The sequence below is a fragment of the Chinchilla lanigera genome, unplaced genomic scaffold (assembly GCF_000276665.1).
Source record: "Chinchilla lanigera isolate Chin_1 unplaced genomic scaffold, ChiLan1.0 scaffold00127, whole genome shotgun sequence".
Lineage (NCBI taxonomy): Eukaryota > Metazoa > Chordata > Mammalia > Rodentia > Chinchillidae > Chinchilla > Chinchilla lanigera.
Window position 1 is genome coordinate 1,123,883 of NW_004955528.1, and position 20,472 is coordinate 1,144,354.

At 55.9% G+C, this 20,472-nt stretch overlaps 1 protein-coding gene across 3 annotated transcripts; it reads right to left on the reverse strand.

Moving 5' to 3' along the window:
• Positions 1-547: 547 nt before the first annotated feature.
• Positions 548-15,594, reverse strand: Slc17a9 (solute carrier family 17 (vesicular nucleotide transporter), member 9). 3 transcript variants are annotated; one of them, XM_005410000.2, is made up of 13 exons: positions 15,165-15,594; positions 9,358-9,555; positions 9,033-9,172; positions 7,924-8,023; positions 6,353-6,483; positions 5,772-5,868; positions 5,521-5,617; positions 4,761-4,848; positions 3,601-3,635; positions 3,028-3,143; positions 2,387-2,442; positions 2,241-2,270; positions 548-1,667 (listed from the first exon to the last, which is right to left on the reverse strand). In XM_005410000.2, the coding sequence occupies exons 1-13, from the start codon at positions 15,221-15,223 to the stop codon at positions 1,504-1,506; spliced, it is 1,311 nt and encodes a 436-aa protein (XP_005410057.1). In that variant the 5' UTR covers positions 15,224-15,594; the 3' UTR covers positions 548-1,503. The 3 variants fall into 3 exon arrangements, with proteins under 3 accessions (XP_005410057.1, XP_005410055.1, XP_005410058.1); XM_005409998.2 differs by lacking the exons at positions 548-1,667; positions 2,241-2,270; positions 2,387-2,442; positions 3,028-3,143; positions 3,601-3,635 and having other exon boundaries at positions 4,108-4,848; XM_005410001.2 differs by lacking the exons at positions 548-1,667; positions 2,241-2,270; positions 2,387-2,442; ... (1 more) ...; positions 3,601-3,635; positions 15,165-15,594 and having other exon boundaries at positions 4,108-4,848; positions 9,384-9,458.
• Positions 15,595-20,472: the final 4,878 nt, after the last annotated feature.

Consider the following 20,472-nt stretch of genomic DNA (forward strand, 5'->3'; position numbering starts at 1 on the left):
TTGAGCACACGGGTTGTCTAGTTCCAGGATGTCGTCTGGCCCTGGAAAGCTGTGTGCACAGCCCACAGCAGCTGACAGTTCTCATCTACACAGGAAATGTCTGCGGAGGGGGATCGGCTACCACCAGCAGTGGCCACGACAGGACCTCAGCGTCCTGATCTAGGGATTCTCCTTTGACCTGGTTCTGACTCCCGCTGGTTTCATCATGAATGGGATACGTAATTTAACACATATTTATTCTTAAAAAGCAAACGTCAGCCATGCTTGGTGTCTCAACCTATAATCCCAGGACACTGGAAGGCAGGAGGACGACAAGTTCCAGCCCAGCCTGGACAGTTCAGGGAGAACCTACCTCAAAATAAAATATAACAAAGGGGGATGGGGATTTAGCTCAGCAGCAAAGCGCCTGCCTGGCAAGCGCAAGGTTGTGAGTTCGGTTCCCGGTACTGGAGAAAAACCCAAAAAATAAAATAAAATAAAATATAACAAAGTGCTGAGGATGTAGTGCAAATCCTCAGTTTTTATAAAGTGTTTAAAAATAGCAATCTTCTTTTCAAATACTTTAATAGTTATTTAAATAGAGCTTTGGTGTAACTTTCCTTGTTTTTATAGTTTCTTTTCTCTACATATACATATTCACCTTGCAGCACCTACTAGTTCATGCAATCATCGGCTCCTCCTCGGGGTATAAAAAGGGAGGTAGAAGGATAAGGCCAGAAAGCAGGGTCCACCTTGTTCTGGGGTGCATGATGCACCACCAGGGAAGTGCTGATGCTCCCTTGACAGCAGGGGTGCCTGGGCAGGGCCCTGGGGAGTGCCCAGGGGTCTGTGGGCCCAGCACACATCAGTAGTGCCAAGGAGTCCACAGGATGGGGAACCTAGAGCCGTGAGGGGCATCTTGATGTGGTTACGGGCTCCTAGCCCACCACCCGCCTGTGGTGGCAGGCCGGCTGCAGGGAGCAGCAGGACCGAGGCCTTGTCTAGCACAGTGGCTCTGATGAATGTCTCCAGACCTTTCTGATTGTCCTGAATGGAGGGAGGGGCACAGGAGGCGACAACTGTCGTACAAGTCAGCAGTGCTAGCCTCTAGCCAAATGCCCCACAGTGCAGAGTATGGCCTCCGTTACAGAGGGCACCCATCAGAGAAACAAGGCCGAGCAGACTGAGGTGGACAGGCTCAGCCTGCCCCGTGGCTCCTGCATTGCAGGCATGTGTCCCCACCGGGAGCCAACTCCAGGCTGCGGCCAACTGTGGCGAGGGCAGGACTGTCCCTAATGCAGAGACTGAGAGACAACGAGCCCAGAGCTGACCCAGCCTTCTCGGGCCCTGCCTCTGCCCCAGCCCCTGCCTCCAACTCATTTGGATCCCTTGGGAGCCACCTGACTGCCTGGTCTTTGTCCTCTGCGTCAACTTCTAAGGTAGAGAGCAACTGAGTCTTAAATGGAGCACATTGTCCCTGGAGGCTGTGGGCACCAGGACGCTTCAGGGCTGGCAAGTCAGAAGCTAGAAGTCCTCATGGGCAGGGCTCAGGTCCACCCTCTGGGCCTGTCCGAACATCAGGAAGGTACCCAGCCCCAGGTTGCTGATGACGGCCACCAGGTTAAACACACAAGTCCAGGAGCCCGTGGCTTCAATCAGGTAGCCTCCCAGACACACGCCCACCACACCTGGACCAAAGACAGGCACGGGCAGGCTGAGTGCCTGCGGGGCAGGGGCAGGGAGGAGCTGGGGCAAATGGGCCCTGGCACCCCGTGGACCCCAGGGTAATTTCAGACATCTGAATTACTGGGCCAAGCTCAGACTCCCAGGGTTTCAGAGGGAAGAAGCATCATAGACCATTGAAAATCACCCCAAATGGGCCCCGCCACTCTGAGTCCCTCCAGAGGGAGATGGAGCAACAGGTGGGTGGCAGGAGGGGCTGAGGTGGAGAGTGATTCTGGTGACCTGGGGAACTCAGAAGAGGCAGGGAGCGTCCGAGGGTCCCTAACCTCCTGGATCTGACTTCCGCCTGGGCTCCCTGCCATCGGCCAAGCAGACACCTCAGAAGGCCGCTGTGCCATCTCCTGGGCCAGCTCTGGGGTTCGGGCCCCCCTCCCCCGCTGACACCCTTCCAAGTGCCACACCTCACCCACAGGACTGGAGGAGCCCGGTGGGGATGCAGGCCCCCACCCAGCCCCTCGCTAGTTCCCCAGCGGGTCCAAAGGGCAGAAGACCGCTGGGCACAGAGGCCCACACCTCACCTGCCAAGGCCCCTGCCGTGTTGGCCACACCTGTGAACAGGCCAGAGAGACAATAAGGACACCAGAGAATGCCCGCTGTGGCTCGCACTGCCCGCCCACCTGGGGGCAGCCCCGCTGGCCATGGCTGCGGTGAGCAGCAACCTCACCAAACAGAAAGCCGGCGCAGGACGGGGCCAGGTCCTGGATGTTAACAGAGATCCCGCTGTGAGAAATGGGAAAGAAGGCAGTGAGGTGCCACAGGGCCTGGTGATCCCTGTACAGCTAGAAAGAGCTGGTGGAGCAAGAGAGGGTGCCCCACCCGGCTCTCCCCACTCCCAACAGAAGCAGAGCCGGAAGGTACTCCTGAGACCAGACCCGCGGCGGGAAAAGCATGTTTGCAGCGCACACATGCAGACCCATTTGCTGCTGGCTGATTTGAATGACACTGCACTGCTGGTTGTTAGAGCAACTCCCTGAGATGTTTAGAGGCAGCTGCTAGTGATCAGGTGGGGAAGATACAGAATCAGAGGAAAGATGTGGAGAGCAGTGGGCAGTGGGCTTGCTGTGCCTGGGGACAAGGCTGCTGTTTAGCGGAGAGCCTCTCCCCTGCCGCACCTCCAGCAGCCGTCTTCCTTCCTCCCCAGCCCCTCCACCCGCCCTTGGGAGCTCCTGGTATGCAGGGCTGGGCTGCACCAGTTGGATACTCAGATCAGCTGTGCTGAGTGACCACTCACAAGCCCCTGGGCCGGGGTGTACCAAGGCCTGGGGCACCCTGGCAGCACAGGTGGACGGGGCAGGGGGCCTTTACCTGTGGTTGAAGGTCTGGAGGCCGATGGAGGCCGACGCGAAGACCACGGCCTTGAGAAAGCTGGACGTGTGGCCCAGACACAGTGCGAAAATGCTCGACAGGCCAAGGCCCATCACCTGTGGGCAAGAGGGCTGACGAAGGGCACCGGGGCCCGGCCCGGCCCCACCCGTGGCTGCCCGGGTGTGCTGAGCAGTGGCTCCTGGACTGGGCCCTCCCCAGAGGATGCCAGGGATGAGGACCCCACAGATGAGCTCTGCTCATGGAGCTGGAGGGGAGAGGCCCAGCCAGGTACAGAGAGCCATGCTGGAGCTCAGGGAGGGACCTCGTCACCACCCCGGTCCCAGGACACCCTTCGGCACCCGCCTACACTGGCCTGGGCAGCTTGGCCTTTGATGCTCAGTCAGCAGGCCAGGGAAGCAACCCAGCTCTGAGGGTGTGAGGGCTGCTCCTGCTGCAGTGGCGGCTTTCTCGGCTCCTGACCCTGACCTTGGCCTGGTCCCCAAAATCAGGTGATTTGAGACCACAACCCTTGGGTCCCGGGACACCAGAAAAAGCCTGGAACGATTTTCCTACCTGCATGAACTTCCGCACGGTAATGGCTCTGTAACCTGAGCAGGGAGACAGACCCAGGGTGGGTCCCCATTAGCCCACTGGGCTGTCCCAAAAAGGGTACCATCTGCACAGCCACGGGGTAGGGGCAGGGAGGAGGAGGGGTGGACAGGGGCCAGGCTTGAGGCTCCAGGTGGGGGCATCTCCTGCCATGGGTGAGCTAGCTCTGCTCGCAGTGTGCACATTAGAGGTTCCTATGCCCACGGTCCGGACAGAAAGTTAAGAAGGATGGGCGTGTGGATGGTCACCAAGGGGCCAACCATCAGGCAGGTGAGCACTGCTCCCTCTTTAAGTTTTCAACTTTTTCCACAATGAATGTTATTACTTTTTCCCTTTACTTTTCTTTTCTTTTCTTTTTTTTTTTTTTGTCTTTTTGAGACAGGGTCTCACTATGCAGTTCAGGCTGGCCTCAAACTCACACCAATCCTTCTGCCTCAACCTCCCAAGTGATGGCATGCAACACCACGCCTGGCTCCCTTTGCTTGCCTCTCTTTGTTTCTTTGTTTCTTTCTTTGTTTCTTTGTTTCTTTCTTTCTAGGTCTTAGGGATGGAATCTAGGTATACTCTACTACTGAGCTGCATCCCCAGCCTTTTTTTATTTTCTATTTTAAGACAGAGTCTCCCTAAGTTGCCAAGGTGGAACTCAAACTTTTTTTAGGCAGGGGGACTCAAACTTGTGATCCACAGCCTTTCTCGGGTCTGGGGTTCCAGGGGTTGGTGCGCGCCTGCCTCGTGATGCTGTGCTGAGGAAAAACACCACAGTCTGAGAATGGGCACGGGTCTGAGGACTTTGCCCTGGGTGTGCCGTGTGCTGCCGGAAGTGCGTGGGGAGCTCAAGGTGAGCACGACCTCCTCAGGGCTCTGGGGATTCAAGAGCAAATCTGGGCACATGCGGCCTCTGACTACGGTGTGCCTCCCTCGCCTGCAGAGGCCCAGGGGCTCAGCTGGCCCATGGGAAAGAGCTCCAGAGCCACTGTGAGACCGCGCTGCATCCACCCCACCCTTTAGTGGGGAGCCCAAGCCTGAGGAAGAAGGGGCTATATCCACCCCCAAGCTGGCAGGAAGGTGGGGTCCCTCTCCGTCATAGCATGGCCTGGGGGAGGGCACCGCTAGCCCACACTCACCCTGACTGATGAGCTGGTCAGAGAGAAACCCGCTGAATAGACTGGCAGGAATCGCGACCAGCCAGGGCACCACGTTGAAGACCCAGCCCTGCAGGGAGGTGCTCGGCTCAGAGGGGGCCCTGGAGGGGAGGACGTGCGGGCAAGGCAGCCACCCCAGTCTCCTGCTGCCCAGGGTCTCTGCCTGACCACTGGCTCGCCCGAGGGCAGAGGGAGCTGGAGAGGGCGGGCTCTGTCAGGCCATGGCCACCTGGACCATCACCGCCCCTGGGGAGTGCCAGCCCCATGGTGGCTTTTGCAGCCTGAATTCCCCACACGATGACTGGGCAGGGCCAGAGCGGGGCAGCGTTCACCCTAGGAATGTGCAGCCCGGAGGATTCTGGCCACCACACCAGGAGGAGGGTGGCTGCCTGCCTGGGTGGAGGAGCCTGGCCAAGACAAATGATGCTCTGTGCACACCCCAGCCACGCTGAAACCCTCCTCAGGAATGGCATCAAAAGATGCTCCCCGGGCCAAAGCCAGGCTCTGCCGTGCAGCAGGTCAGGACCCTGGGCAGGGAAAGCTGCAGTGTCACAAAAAAGCCCAAGGCTTCCAAGCCAACACCCACTGCTGAATGGGAACAAAGTCCTCACGAAGTCTGGGGCCTGTAGGGTGTCAGAACTACCCCAGAGCCAAAGATTCCTCCAGCTGCAAGTGGGGGACCAAAGGGCTTCCCACAATGCAGCTCTCCTGACACTGCGTGAGCCCCGGCAGAATGACACACCTTGGAGTGGGGGAAGGTCTCCTTGAAGAAGGTGGGCAGCCATGAGAGGAGGATGAAGAAGGAACACGCCGAAGATAGCTGGGAGCAGATGGCCGCCCTGCATGGGGTACCGGGCTCAGAGCTCCACCTGTGCAAACCATCCTCCCGGCAGGTCATACCTGTGGGAGCTACTCACCCCTTCCCCTTGGGCACCAAAGTCCCATGCCCCTGCAGCCCCCATACTCTGCTTGGCCACTCTAGCCCTGGCTCACCAGACCGAAGGCTTCCTGAAGAGCTGTCTCCAGGGCACTTTGGAGGGCCTGACCAGGGGCAAGCCTTGCACCAGGACGCCCAGGGCCAGGATGCGGTCTGAGGGCACAAGTACATTCAAAGCAATAGCTCTCAGGATGGGGTGACCCCACTGCCCAAGCCTGACACCAGCCCCTGTGTGTGTGGGTGCTCCAGAGGATCAGGACATGCCTCACTGCCCCTCTCACTAAAGAGCCCCTAACAATCAGCATCACCCTTGGGATGAGCTCTCTCCTGGTCACCCGAGGTCTCAGGGGCCCCTGCCACCCGCTTTTGCCTTTGCCGGCTGGTCTCCTGCCTGCCTTAGTCCCCACCCCAGGGATCTGTGCCTTAGTCCCCACCATGGGGCTCTGCGGATTGGCTTGGACAGCTATGTAGGCTGAGAGCTCAGTCCTCAATGGTTTTTCTCAGCTGCAGCCTTGAGGACTGTTTCAAACCGATCACAGCCACAGCCCCAGGGCTCTGCGAGGACTCTGCTCTACAACGTTGGGTGGCTCCTGCGAGGGCAGGATGCTCCAGGACCAGCCCAAGAGACCACAGTTACCTTTTCCACTCAGCAGGTACCTGTGCACATAACACACCCAGAGCAAGGTGAGGCCACCCGAGAAGTAAAAGACGCTCTGCCAGCCGCCCCAGTCCAGGAGTAGGGAGCCCACGGAGCCCGTCACCAGTGTTCTAGAGGGACAGGGAGGAGGTGGCCATGACCCTCGCCGGTTCTCCACCAGCAGGGGCGCCCTAGGGCATCCTCATCGCCTTGGAAGCAGCTGTTGGAAGTCTCCAACCCAGCATGCTTTACTAATGATTCCCAGGGTTCAGAAGAGATTTTCTACCTTGGGGACAGGAGTCAGGGACCCAAGTTATTTTTAATTTCTTGTTTTTAAGCTTTCAGATTGGCCCACAAATTGTTATGTGGATCTTTTGAATGAAAAACAAAAACAAAAATGCAGTGAGAAGGAAAAGTGACTTAAAACACCAAAGTGAAATCTATAGGGGCTAGGGATATAGCTCAGTGGCATAAGCGCTTGCCTGGCAAGCCTGAGGTCATGAGTTTGATTCCTGGTACCAGAAAGAAAGAAAGAAAGAAATCTACATATTTTGATTTCCTTGCTTCATGTGTCATGGAGGACAAAATTTCAAAATGATCTCTACGTGCAAAACACCAATCCCACCCACCTAACAGGCTTAACCTCCCCATGTCCTGAGGGTCCTATCGTCCCCCCAGGGTACCCCATCTCCTGCTGAGACTCAGGAACAAGGAATAGTTACTGCCCTGGCAAAGAGAGAGAATACTAGACCCTGGTGTGGAGGGCAAGCCTCCTCCCTCTTCCTGAGCCCCTCCCCACCCCGAAAGGCAGCGCAGAATCTGGGGGGCAGCCTGTCTTGGGCGGTGCACCCTGTGCCCCTCGGTGCTCCACACAGAACCTTCTCTGCTCTACACTCTATGGCTCGATGAAGCACAGGCCACCAGGTGGGATGGGAGTACAGATGAACCAGACTGTTCTGTCCTAGGAGTTCAGCCCCTCGTGTTATCTGACATTCATGCTGCACTAGGTGTGCCGTATTTTTATTGCTAAGTGGAGTCACCCTGCTCTTGCCCAAGGGCTGCTCCTTGTCCACTCTGCTGCTCTGATGCCTGCCTTGGCTGAACTAACCGAGGGCCCGATCCTGGGGTCAGAGAGCTGGTCTGACAGCCCAGCATGAGTCCACTTGCAGCAACAGCAAGCAGCTTTTCTTCCAGCCTGACCATGGAGAGGGTGCCGCAGCCTGAAGCCTGGTACTCCCTGAAGGTGGGCTCAGGAAAGGCAAGTCTGAGGGCACCAGGCTCAGGGCTGCAGAATCTCAGGTGGGGATGAGAGCAGAGGGTGGCATGGCCTCAGGTTCCACTGGCACACATGAGAGGGAACTGTCTGGAGCGGCTGCGGCCCAACCTGCACAGCAAAGCCCCTGCCTGCCTCACCTGCTGCCCCGCGAAAGGCAGAAGCATGTATGGAAGAAATACTCTGCACAGGCCCTGGGGGGTGACCTGGGGGCCAAACCCCAGCCCTACTGGCTGCAACGGCTGCTCCTCAGGGGCTCACCCATGGGCCTCTCCTGCCCTCTGAGGCTGGGCCTTACCCAAACTGAGATCCAGCCCCCACGGTGCTGTAGGTGAAGGCCCGTTCACTCTCTGGCACACGCTGCGACAGCAGGCTGGTCAGGGCAGGGAAGTACACGCCTAGAACAAGGAGAACATCGTGGTCGCCTGAGTGCCCGGCAAGGGCCAGCAAGCACTGCTGAGGGCCACCTGCTGACAGCCAGGTCCTGGCTGCCTGCTCAAGTGAGGACTGTGATCCAGGAGGTCCATGGGCCCCTCGCATCACCCCACCAACCCTGGGGATCAGCAGGGCTGGGCTTTTAATGACGCTTGCCTGAGGAACGAACTCGGTTTGCGTGAAAGCCACACAAGGTGGTACCACGAGAACAGTGGGAGAGGGACTTTTGCTCCCTAGCTGGCACACTTCCTGCACACCGGCTCCCAGGCTGCCCCCTGCACAGACACACCTGAACACCAGCCTCTAAGCCAGGCCTGGGTCCTCACACACCTCACAGCTGTGTGCTCACATGCAGATGACGCCTCCCCCAGGAGAGGGGTCATGATTGTACTTTTACAGATCAATCCCCTCCTAGAGTTTCTTTTGCACAGTGGGTTCCTCGACAGCCTAAGAGTTTGGAAATGACCTTGTGTCTTCCCATTCTAGAGGGTTCTTAGAACCCCATTCTGGAGGGGCTCTGAGGGCACCCCAGAGTGTGATGAGAACAACTTACAAAACTCACTGCCCGTGTATGCAGGGCATCAACCCTGCCCTCTGCATTACTTTTATCCATGATGGCAACATAGGAATTATCTGCCTGGGTCCCTCCCAGAACTGTCCTCTGACCGCTCAGAAGGCAGGAGGGCCTGTCCCTCAAGGGCCACTGTCTCAAGGGCCACCTGCCTCTCTCCAGTCGGCAAACGCTTACAATGCAGGAAAGCCACAGGGTCGGGAAGCCTCGAATGTCCCTGCTGCTGTGGATAACCTATGCAGAAATGGAGGGCACACCATCGTCCCTGCCACCTGTTATGCGGACCCCCCACCGGGCAGACTTCCAGCCAGAGGGTAGCAGGCGGGTACATGTGTACACACCCCACCTGGTGCCGGAGTCAGAGCCAGAAGCATGAGGGAAGTGACTTGAGGGCCCCTTACCTTGGAGCAGGCCCGTGAGAATGCGTGAGAAGGCCATGGAGACCAAGTGGGTGCTGCTGAGGTGAGCGAGCACGGGGGTGGCAACAGTGATGAGGCCCCAGGTGGAGGCTGACAGCAGGATGACCCTCTCGCCGCCCATGCTGGAGACACAGAGGGACGGGAGAGGCGGCTGTGCAGGCGGGTAGAGGGGCCCCACTCTTGCTCAGATCAGCCCTTTGAGTGGGCAGTCACCCCCATCCCCCTGTGGAGGAGGAGCCACCCCCAGAGCGCACCGGGAGATGCTCTCCTCACGCTGGGGCAATGGGATGTGGGGCAGGGCAGTTACCGGTCCCCAAGGTGGCCTCCTACAACCTGCGTCAGGCAGTAGCCCCAGAAGAAGCTGCTGAGCACAATGCCAGCCTCCTTCTTGTTCCAGCCGAAATCTTGACTCATGGCAACAGCGCAGACGGGCATGGTGACTCGCACGCAGTACAGCAGGCAGGTGCCCAGCAGCAGTATCCCGGTCCACGCCTGGCATTCAGGCCTGTGGCAGAGAGGGAAAGTCAGGCCCTGCAGGGCCCCCATGGGCAGCCCTGATGGCTGAAGGCCTCCAGGGGCCGGGGGACTTGGTCACACACAGGACCTTGAAAGGGCTAGGAATTGGGAGGACCTCTTTGGTGTTCGTTTTGTGGCTCCCAGGAGAACACAGGCGGGTACTAGACAAACAGCAGAGGCTGGAAACAGCCAGGACAGCCTGGAGCAGGGGCGGTGAGGTAAACAACGGAAGGTGCACAGGTACCCAGAGCCAAAGCCAGTGCTGTGTGCAGCCAGGACTGCAGCTGCGACACGCTCAGGACAGGCACCTGGAGTGTCCACATTCTCAAGCTTTCTGTGGACCACAGTGGCCCAGGAAGGCAGCCAGATAGGACTGACCACTCACAACCCACTGAGAGGTGGCAGCAGACCTAGAGGTGGCCAGGATCAGGTGTAGCAGGAGGGTCCAGAAGTGGCACAGTGAGCCCTAGAGGACCTGCAGGAAAGCCAGCAAGTCTTTGCAGCAAAGTCCTTGGGGCAGATGGGACTGACGGGCAGGGTAGGACAGGCCGTGCTGGAGAGGCCAGGACCCTGGAGGAACCTCGGCGGGGACAGCTCCTGGGTCAGCTCATTGTGCTGCTGTGTGGCTGCTGAAAGACCACAAGGGATGCACGTCAGCCAACAGCACGGCTTCCCTAGGATCTGCCGCTCCTCGGAAGCCTAGATGCCTCCAGCAGTTCTCGAGGTCTATCAAACTTGCAGATAAGCTTGGAGTTATTTATTTATTTATTTATTTATTTATTTGTTTGTTTTGGTATCAGGAATCGAACTCAGGACCTTGCACTTGCCAGGCAGGCGCTTTTGCCACTGAGCTATATCCCCGGCCGCTTGGAGCTATTTAAAATGAAATCTCTTATTTCCATATTGTGGCAGAGTGAATGACCATCCAAGCCAGACCCTAACCCCAGCCCTCTTGGGGTGACTTGGGACAGGTCTCTCTGCCTCCCCTGGCTGGGGTGTCTTGCACTGCCAAGGGACAGGAGGTGCAGCTGATGTGCACAGGAGGGGAAGGAGAGAGGCCCAGGAAGGTGGCTGGCACAACTGCCCTGTCCACCAGCCACAGGCCCTGCAGCCAGTTACTGCTCTGCTCACCACTCAAGCTGCAGAGCACCCTCGTGGGATCGGGATGGTAGCCCTCCGTGTCCTGGTACCCACGCATCTTTGAGATGAAGGAGGGCTAAGGAAGGACACGTGGACAGCTGACCACTTCCTGCTCCTGAGCAGCTGCTTCCTTTGGGAGAAGTCCTGGAATCCTGTGGGGTGCAGCACTAAGGACGCCGCCCCCACTGAGCTGGAGCGCTCTCACAGCCACGGACACCTCTAGCATGCCAGCCCTACCTGCGGCCTGTTGTGGGCACACCCTGCAGCTCTAGCCTTGAGTTCTTGGCCTGTTCTCACCCTCTACTTCCTGGCTCAGCACAAAACTGGGCAATAACTAGTTCAGGGGCTAACAAGTGACCAACCCTGCCAGGGCTCCAGGCATCTGCAGGATAGAGACTCCAAACATCCCCTTTGCAGGTCTGGCTGCTTAGAGCTCAGGACCACTGTGTCCAGGCCCAACACCCTGCCCATACCTTCCCTTCCTGTCTCCTGTCTCCCTCCAGCACTGCTGATGGCCACCCACGGGCTTGCTCCACAGACCCTCGGGAGCAGAGGCAGAGTCAGACTCTGCTAGCCTGAAATAACTAGTAGAAACCAAATAAAAAAGGGACCAAGAAGAGCCCAAAGGAGGCCAGGGGCTAGACACTGACAGACTCCCACACAGAGTACGAGGAGAGGTAAGTCGTGTGGTCCAGTTGAGGCAGCCAGACAGATGCTGCTGGAGCTGAACTTGAAGCTGGGTGACAGTATCAGGTCACTGCTCAGGCGACTGACAGGCTTAGTCTGTGATGGGCGCAGGAGGGGCAGCGGGGTGGGAAGGGGGCCCGGTGACTGGTGGCTAACGGGGCTAAGGTTGGGCAGGGGGCTTCCGCGCTTTCCACTCGCTTGTTCCTAAAATGTTGATGAGGCTTAGGTTGACACTGGCCCTGCCAGTCCGGCAGGGACCCTGGGGGAAACCTAAGCGGACCCTCTAGACATCACCCACTTCATTCTTAGTGACTTGCCTTCGGTTGACTGTAGAAATAACCAGTTTTGGAAGCAGCGATGACATGGATTCGAGGGGCAGGATGTGACTGTTGATGGTTTTGATTACGTGAGCACCGACCACCTGTGACTTTCTAACTTCGGATTGCCTCTCTCTGCCCCTCAGCCCGTGAATCTCCCCAAGCCCCGTCCAGGGGAGGTGGACACAGTCTTGCTCTCCCATACCGAGTTTTGCTGCATAATGAACCAACACTTTATCTTGCACAACTCACTATTTCAGTAATTGACATACTGCAAGATGAGCAAAATGGGCTGGGGTTGGCAACATCAGGATGTAATGAGAAGATCCCAAGGTCTCTGGCATCCTCCTCCTGAGGACCCACAGCCCCAGGGCAACCATGAGGAAACCCAGACACCAGGGAAGCGCAGCACGGAGGCCTGGGACTGTCAAGTCAGCAGCAGCAAGGACCCACGACAGCCCTGGAGATGTAACCACTAAACGCCAGGGGGTCTGGATGGGACAACAGGAGAAGCTGAGGAAGCCCGAGGGACAGTGGTCTGGGCTGATGATGACACATCAATGTCAGCTTATCGATGGTAGCAAGTTCTACTCATTTAAAATGTTAAAAGGGAACACAGGGTGGGGGTTCAGTAACTCTGTGTACTATCTACAGTGATTCTGAAACACACAGTTTGGTTTTTTAAATTAAAAAAATAGAGTGATTCAGCACAGTCCATGTGGTGGGAGATGTGAGAAGTAGGGGCGTCTTGGGAGGCAGGTGCTTTCTCCTGTAGGGCCGAGCACGGCTATGCCACGTAGGGGGTACACTCGGAGCTCACTGCCTCTCAGGACCTGGGGTCCCCAAGTGCTGGTCATTTTTATGGAATCAGAGGTCACGGCACTGGGTAGGCAGTCAGGCAGGGAGTGGTGAACCTCCGGCCAGCAAGGACCCAGGTGGGTATGATCACTCTGAGCTGAGGGCGGGCGGGGGGGGGGGGGCGCAAACCCACTGGCTGAACCGAGGCTCTCTGTCACGCTGAGGGTGCATGTATGTGTTAGGTCCATCCTGGCTCTTCCTCGGCTCATCAGGAACTGGGGTTCTGAGCCCTCTCCAGTCTGAAAGTGACACGGGACCCTGGGGCTACTCCTGCCCGGTCTCAGGCACCCAAATCTCCTTTGGGGAACTACCCTTGAACATGACAAAACCTTGCCCTGCAAGAGCCCCCACGCTGCACCTGGTTCCTGTCTTCCATTCCTCGTTGGGACACTGTCCTAAGCAAACACTGCCCCTGGTTTACTGGGAACACAGGGTGACAGTCCAAACTGCCGCCACCCAGCCAGCCTGCCCAGCCCCGTCCTGCAGTCCTGCCTGGCCTCGAGCCCGTCCAGGGTGTGCTCTCTGTCAACACACACAAGGAGTTTGGATACACAGGACTGCACCGGGGCGTAGGAGTGACACTCGTAACTTCCCACTAAAAGCCACACGGTCCAAAGGTGCCTTGAAAAAGGAGCTTTAGCCGTGCGTGGTGGTGCACGCCTGCTATTCCAGCTGAGGCTGGAGGATCGCCCGGGCTATAGTGAGTTCAAGACCAGCCTGAACTACACAGAGAGGCCCTGTCTCAAAAGGAAAAAAAAGTTCTTTATTCCTTTAGGCAGTCAAAGCAGCAATGGGTCACCTCCACCAGAAAGGAGTCATGGATCTGTCTAGACTGCTACCCCTCCCTAAGTGCCTATACAAAAGCCTGACCCTGCTCTTCTATGTGAGGGAGGCCAGCTCGTTTCAGTGAAGCCAGCTGGGATTCCCACCTCCACCAAAAGGCCAGCATAGTGCGGAGAATGCAGTGCTGCTTGGTTCCTCGGTGGGCACAGGACATCAAGAGAAGCCAGCAGCTACTGGTCCACTGGTAACCCTGATGAAGCTACCTGGCAGAAAGGCCTGCAGGAGCCACAGGTTAAGGCCATGCCTGCTTCCTCCCTAGGGCCTGGAGGCAGGAGAGACACACACAAGCTCCACAGCTGCTGAGGACACAGAGCTAGGAAACCTGGCTGCAGGGGAAAGACAGGGCCAGATGCTAGAGGGTGATCTGGACCCCAGGCCCAGACTGCCCCATCTTGCTTGGGGCAGGAGCACTTGACAAGATCCACTACCCACTGGCAACACTCCCAGTGTGGCAAGGTACTTCCTGTGAGCCTTCTGCAGCCTTTCGCTTCCTGTAGACAGCCTTCAGAAGCAGCCACGGCTGAGCAAACAGGTGTCATGTGGTCCTAGTTCAAAGCAGGAACATGTATGGGCCCCAGGAGCCAAGTGACCAGCAGCCTCTCCCAAATTCTGCCCCCAGTTCTCACCAGCCAATGTGGTTTGCAGAGATCTGCCTCCCTATCACACAGGGCTCTCAGAGAGAGCACCCGGTGCTGTGATTATTGCCCACGAGTGGGCTGTGGATGGCCTCAACCCCACCAGGCCCGAGTTCCTGCAACCACCCTGCCAAAGCACGGGGAGAAGTGACGTGGTGAGTGCTGGAGCCACTGCACTGCGACCTGCAGTAGCTTTCGGAAGGGTCTACAGGCCTTGGCTCTGGCCAGGCGGAGGCACCTGCATAAACACAGGGTGGGGCCCCTGATCTGGGCACACCCAAGGACACCTTCTTCTTCTAATTGGCACTGGTGGTTCCCCACATTCCTGTGGTTCAGTCTCTCCCAAGGCCCTGTCCTCACAGGGCTTCTTGAGCTCCTGCTGTGCTTTCATTTGGCCAACATCAAATGGGTCCTCGGGCCCTCCCCCGTCTCCTCCTCCTCCTAGCACCTCCAAGGCAGGTTCTCGGGGCTCTCAGTTGCCTCAGGGACTCACAGGCCCTGCCTCTGATCCAGCACCTTGGTGGAGGGGCTTCAGCCTACAGAATGGGTGGGTGGAGGGACCCTCTGGCCAGCTCCATCCTGGCTTGTGCCCGGTTACCTGCCTATGGAGCAGTAGGGGTAGTGGAACCAAAACACAAATGGGCTGGTGACTGCCAGCCTGATCCCCATTTAGGGAGGCTGGCAGTGAACTTGTCCCTGAGTGTGTCTTTGTGGGTGATCCTGAGTTGCTACTCACTGCACTGAGCTGCGAGGTGCCCCCTGCCGGGACTCTGAGGACCCTGCCTGCAAGACTCCCAGGGTCCACCAGCTGGGAGTGGGGTTCAGGGGCCACTTTCCAGGCTTTGAGACTTAGTAGTGGGAGGAGGGTCTCCCACCAGGTCACAGCTGTGTCCTTCCTCACTGGGGCTGCCACTTCCACAGCCACTGCCACAGAGGAATGTGCCAGCCTTGGGGAGCGCGAAGCTGGCCCACCGCAGCGGGGATAGAGCAGCAGCCTCCAGGCCTGCTTTCCACCAAGCTGCCCACCAGGGGGCAGTACCTCAGCTCCCTCCCCAAAGACCCACCCGACCCCCGACCCCCCTCCACCCCAGGCCCCCACCCCTTCCTCCCTGCCCCACCTGGACCACTGGGCATCCTCAGCTGTGTCCCTGCCGGCCTGGTCTGCGGATGGCTGCATCAGGTTGTGGCGCCGGGACAGTGTGGCACAGCCTGTCTCAATGCTCTGCCCTCCCGCCTCCTGCTAGGCCCACCCACCAGGCAGCACCGCCCAAGTCCACGTGTCAGTCCCTGCAGCACTTCCTCTGGCCTCTGTCTGGTACTCCCAGGACGAGTCCCCCGCTACCCACACACTTGGGTCCTGCCTCTGTGACATCCGGGGAAGGCTACAGGGACCACCTACCGTCCCACAGGAAGGATGGCTGGCCCTGCCACAGCGTCTGAGGTTTACCCGGGGATTTCTTGGCTTTGAAGGACCCAGTCCCTCCACACACTACCAACAGACCTTGAGCAAGATGGGGGCCTCTGTTTTTTTTTTTTTTTTTTTTTGGTCTTTTTCGGGTACCAGGAATCAAACTCACGATCTTGCACTTGCTAGACAGGTGGGGTGCTGCTGAGCTAAATCCCCAGCCCCTGCGGGCCTCTGTTCTTGTTTACAAACTGGGGAATGAAGGAAGTCTCCACTGGCCTATGCTGATCTAATGAAAATTAGGGATAAATCCATTACCAAGTGCAAAGACAGTAAAATTTAGGGCAACTAATTTTTTAAATGGATGTTTTGGGGCAGGCTCTACCCCTAGGACCCCAAACTGGGCTGATGAGAGCTACGTGATTCAGGTGCTAGTCAGTGTCCACACCATAGATGCCTGCTGACAGGTGTGAAGGTGGTCACTGGCCTGAGCTCATAGGCAAAGGTGCACTAAGTGCCAGCTGCAAGCTAAGCTCCAGGCTTGAGTCAGGGATCATGGGATGGGGTTGGAACGAATTCAGAGTCAAACATAGAGCAGCTGCACAGGACACCGGCAATGTACACAGAAGGACTTGCCCAGCAGGGGAAGGCTGTGAGCATCCAGTCACGTGCACCTGGAGGCCGCAGAGGCTCCGTCTACCCCTCACCTCCAACTCCACCCAAAGTTTCCCTCTACACAGTGGCCAGAGGCCGACTAAAAATTCAAACCTGCAAAACTTCTCACTGCATTTAAGAACAGAACCCTAGATTCACTCAGCACCCTGACCCTTCTGCACCCTTAACTGCTCAGCCCACTGCAGGCCCTTGGCATGATGTTTCCAGGTCTGCACTGCCCTGCCCCACATACTTGTTGAACAGTGTTAAAAAAACTAGGACCTGCAGCTGGCATGTAGCTCAGTGGTAGAGTATGTGCTTAGCATGTACAAGGCCCTGGGTTTAATCTTTAGGACTGAAAAAAAAATAGGACCTAAAACCAGGTCACTCTTCCATCCATATCAGATGTTCAATCGACTACAAAAGTGTTGGGAGAAGAAGCTTACTTCTGTAGCTCTAGCCCAGGCATAGGAAAGTTTGGGAATGTTCCTAAACTTATGGCCAATAATACGTTCATCCATTACATGAAGATCTTTGATAAAGATCCAAAATCACATTTGAGTGGACTTTTGTCATTCCTTCTAGCTGATGGCCTAGGATAGGTGAACAAACGGAGAGAATGTTATTTCAAAGAGGTTTGGCTGGGGAGGGGACATCCAAGACACCCAAGAGGTCTGCATGGGATGGTGGGCACTTAGCTAAGGACAAAGGCCTGGACAGTGGGTGGACACCCACAGAGTTGCCGATGAAGGAGAAAAGCAGGAAGTGCAGCCAAGGGCACCCACCTCAGAGGTCTAAGTCAGGAGCCTCCAGGGGCACAGGATCACCCTGGGGCTTCTGTGCACACAGCTCAAGGTTAGCCAGGACAAGGGAGACCCTGGGGCAAGGGTAATTAAAGGACCTAGGCTGCAGATGTAGGTGAGGGGACATCTGGGGAGAGACAAACTTGCCCAGGCGTCTGCAAAGGTATAGGTGACGTGGAAGGAGGCCCAGGTCTTGCAGGCAGATGGGTGCTGGCAGTGCCAAGAGGACAGTTCCCCAAGTTTCTAGTTGACTCTGTGAGTTGCCTTTTACCTTCATTTAACTTGCAGTTTAGGGTGGAAAATTATACGCAGAGGATGAGAGTGGACAGGTAACACTTGAGTTTCTGGGACATAGGGTGCCCTTTGTGACAGCTGTCACAGCCTGTTGTCCAGGGACCTGCTGCTGCTTGTCTATTCTGACTTCAGGGGGGCCCCACCCACTTCACACTGCTCTGCCTCAGTACCCCAAGTGCTGCTGCAGCGAGACACCTGTGTGTTTCCTCTAGGTAACTCACACCTCACTGTTTTCATCAATACCCTTTCTGTCAGCCTCCATCACCACCCTCCAGGGAAGGATGGGTCCAGATGACACAGTCTATGGACAAAGGCAAACCCCACGTCGGGCCAGGGCCGCTCTCCTGTACCCCACTTAATCTCTACCTCCTTCCCGGCCCATCATGTAAAATATGAAGATGAGAAGTCCAAATTAAGCAGAATGAAGCATTAACATTTTTTTCCAGTCACTGACAGGCAACTAAAGAAGTAAGATCTCGGTGCTGGACAAAACTTGCATGCAGTGATCACAACGAGGGGGTCTAACTCATGGGCTGAACACTAACGGCAGAGAAAGAACTGGGACGATGAGCTACACAACTCCACTGGAAACCAGGATAGCTGATGTGACAGCTGTGTGACACAGGCTCTGCAGGTGGAACAATCCTCCAACCTCTGGACGGATCCTTCTTTTCAAGGTGCTGGTGACTTCAGTTTGAATCTTCTAAACACTAGTTAAGACTTCTAACTGGAATGCTCGGAGATACAGCCAGATGGTCTGCAGCCAAGCAGGGTCTGAAGTCTGTGTGGCAGACAGCCCTCGACACTCTGGCTGGTCACCACCAACTCTGCCCCCAGCCCTCCGTGACCCTCCGTATCAGTGCTCAATGACAGGTCACTTGCTTCCCGTCTAGAAGCCAGCTGCGAAATGATCACAGTGCCGGACGCCTGGCCCCCAGGGAGAGGCAACCCGGTATAAGCAAGGCCTGTGGACTCATCTGCAGGCAGGGAGAGTCACAGCTGGGTGGAGTCTGTCTGCTGGGCACTGCTCCCTGGACCCTCGTGTGTCCATTCAGCCTCTGGATACAGACAATCACAGACGGCACAGTGCACAACTACACTCTAGTGGTTTCTTCTCTGAAGCTCCAAGCGCTGGTCTTGAGTCTCCCACTGAACGTGCAATGGTTGGGCAGGTGAGCTTGCAGTGCGACCTGCATATATAAAATTCACCCCCCAGGGGACATATGTGGACAGAGTCCATCCACCTTCAGCAGTTACTTCTCTCACTTGCAGCCAGATGCAGAGTCTGTAGCCCCAAAAGACACTTTCTCTTCTGTGTTGTGGTCATGCTGGACCCTAAATCTGTCCTTCCAAATGGACACATCAACAAGCCACAGACGACCAGTGGCCCACATTCTCCAGATCTGTGTCTTATCTCCAGTGCCACACTGAGCACCTGATGTCACTTAATGGGTGTGCAGCCCGGGCTCACTACCACCAGGGCCATCCAGTGCCTTCCAGGTCAAGCACCGGTCCAACATTCCACCCACAGAAGAACAGGCCTACAGAAGCCACCAAAGTGAGTCACACCAAGGGCCATTCCTACATACTTTTCTACTTTTACATAAATAAAGGTCACAAGCAAGGATGGCATTCCATCCTAGAGACAGAGCACCCAACAGGCAGGTCACATATCAAGGAACTGTGGTCCTTGAGCCTCTTCAACTGCTGTGCAGGGCTCATTCCCAGGCCCCAGTGGCAAAGAGCACTGTGAGTGACAGCACAGCCTTCTGCAAGCAAAGTGAGGGCAAGGGCATGATGACATCACAACCACTCCCAAGATGTCGTGTCACACAAGGACAGTGATGCTCTATGCTCTATAAATACTAGGCATGGGACACCAAACCAGGCCCCCAGTGCTCAGGCCCACAACATTGTCTTCTGCGTACTTCTCCATCAGGATCTCCTTGGCAGCTGAGCCCCTTCTGCAAAGGCTGAAAAGCATGGGAACCACTGAGGCAGGGGCCCTGGCTGATGGCACAGAAGCCCCTTGCTTTTTGAATTTGGAGATTTTCCAGTAAAAATATAATGTTGGAGGGCTGCGGAGGTAGCTCAGTGATACAGCACCTGCCTCCCAAACACAAGGTCCTGGGTTCAATTCCCAGTACTCCCCACCAAAACAGTAATAATATTGGAGTGCGAACAGATCAAAACTGAAGTAGAGTTACATAGAACTGAGGTTTCTACCCTTCCAATTCTAATATACCAACTTGCAATAAAAAATGTGCTAGCGTAGTATTCCTATGTTCTTATCAATATATCTTTCTGGAGGAAAAAAAGACCTTTGAGATGACCGCTCTAGAAAAGTATGAAAACTTTTACTATCAAGAACAGGCTACAAGCTGGGTGTGGTGGTGCACACCTGTAATCCCAGCACTTGGGAGGCTGAGGCAAGAGGATCCTTCCGAGTTCAGGACCAGCTTGAGCTACAAAGTGAAATTAAGGCCAGCCTAAACTGCAGAGACTCTGTCTCAAAAAAAAAAAAAAAAAAGAACAGGCTACAAAAGCAGCTATTCTGCACTTCTGGGAAGATACTGGGGAAAGGGCACACAAACACCTCCCTGGAATTACAGAATCAAAAGTACCCAATAGTACTCTAGCACGCTGTGACTTTACACAACTAATGCTGACAATTCAACTTACTACACATCTGAAAAAAGCCAATATGTGTCTGAAACAAAGATGTACCCACTATAACAACAAAACCAAGGCAGCAAAATACAACACATCAACAAAGCAGCAATGAGTAAAGGCTAGTGACAACAGGCTGTATCACACCATGGTGCCCTACTATACACAACTGAATTTCAGACAGGCCACTGTCACCTGACATTTTTAATCTGGTCTTTCGTTCATGCTGACTGGACAGCAACAACCTAGAAGGCAACCTTGTGCCACATCCTAAAGACATGTAAGTGTCTTTATCAGAAAGGATCTAAGAATCTTTCTAGGACCTTGCTTCCTCCACTCTCCAAAGCTAACACACAGTACACGACAGGAGGAAATGAAGACATTACATTGCCTTAGGAAAATGCTAAGGATGCCCCCTGGAGTCAATGGACTCTGATTTGCAGTTTCTGTGCACCTAGGGCCACCAGTCTTTAGCCATGTGCTACAGAGACTTTGGTCTCCAACATTAGCCCCAACCAACATATTTACCTCTCAGAGAACCTGAAAATAATTCAAGTAGCAAAAAAAAGTTCTCATTTGTTTTGCAGCAATTCCCATGCT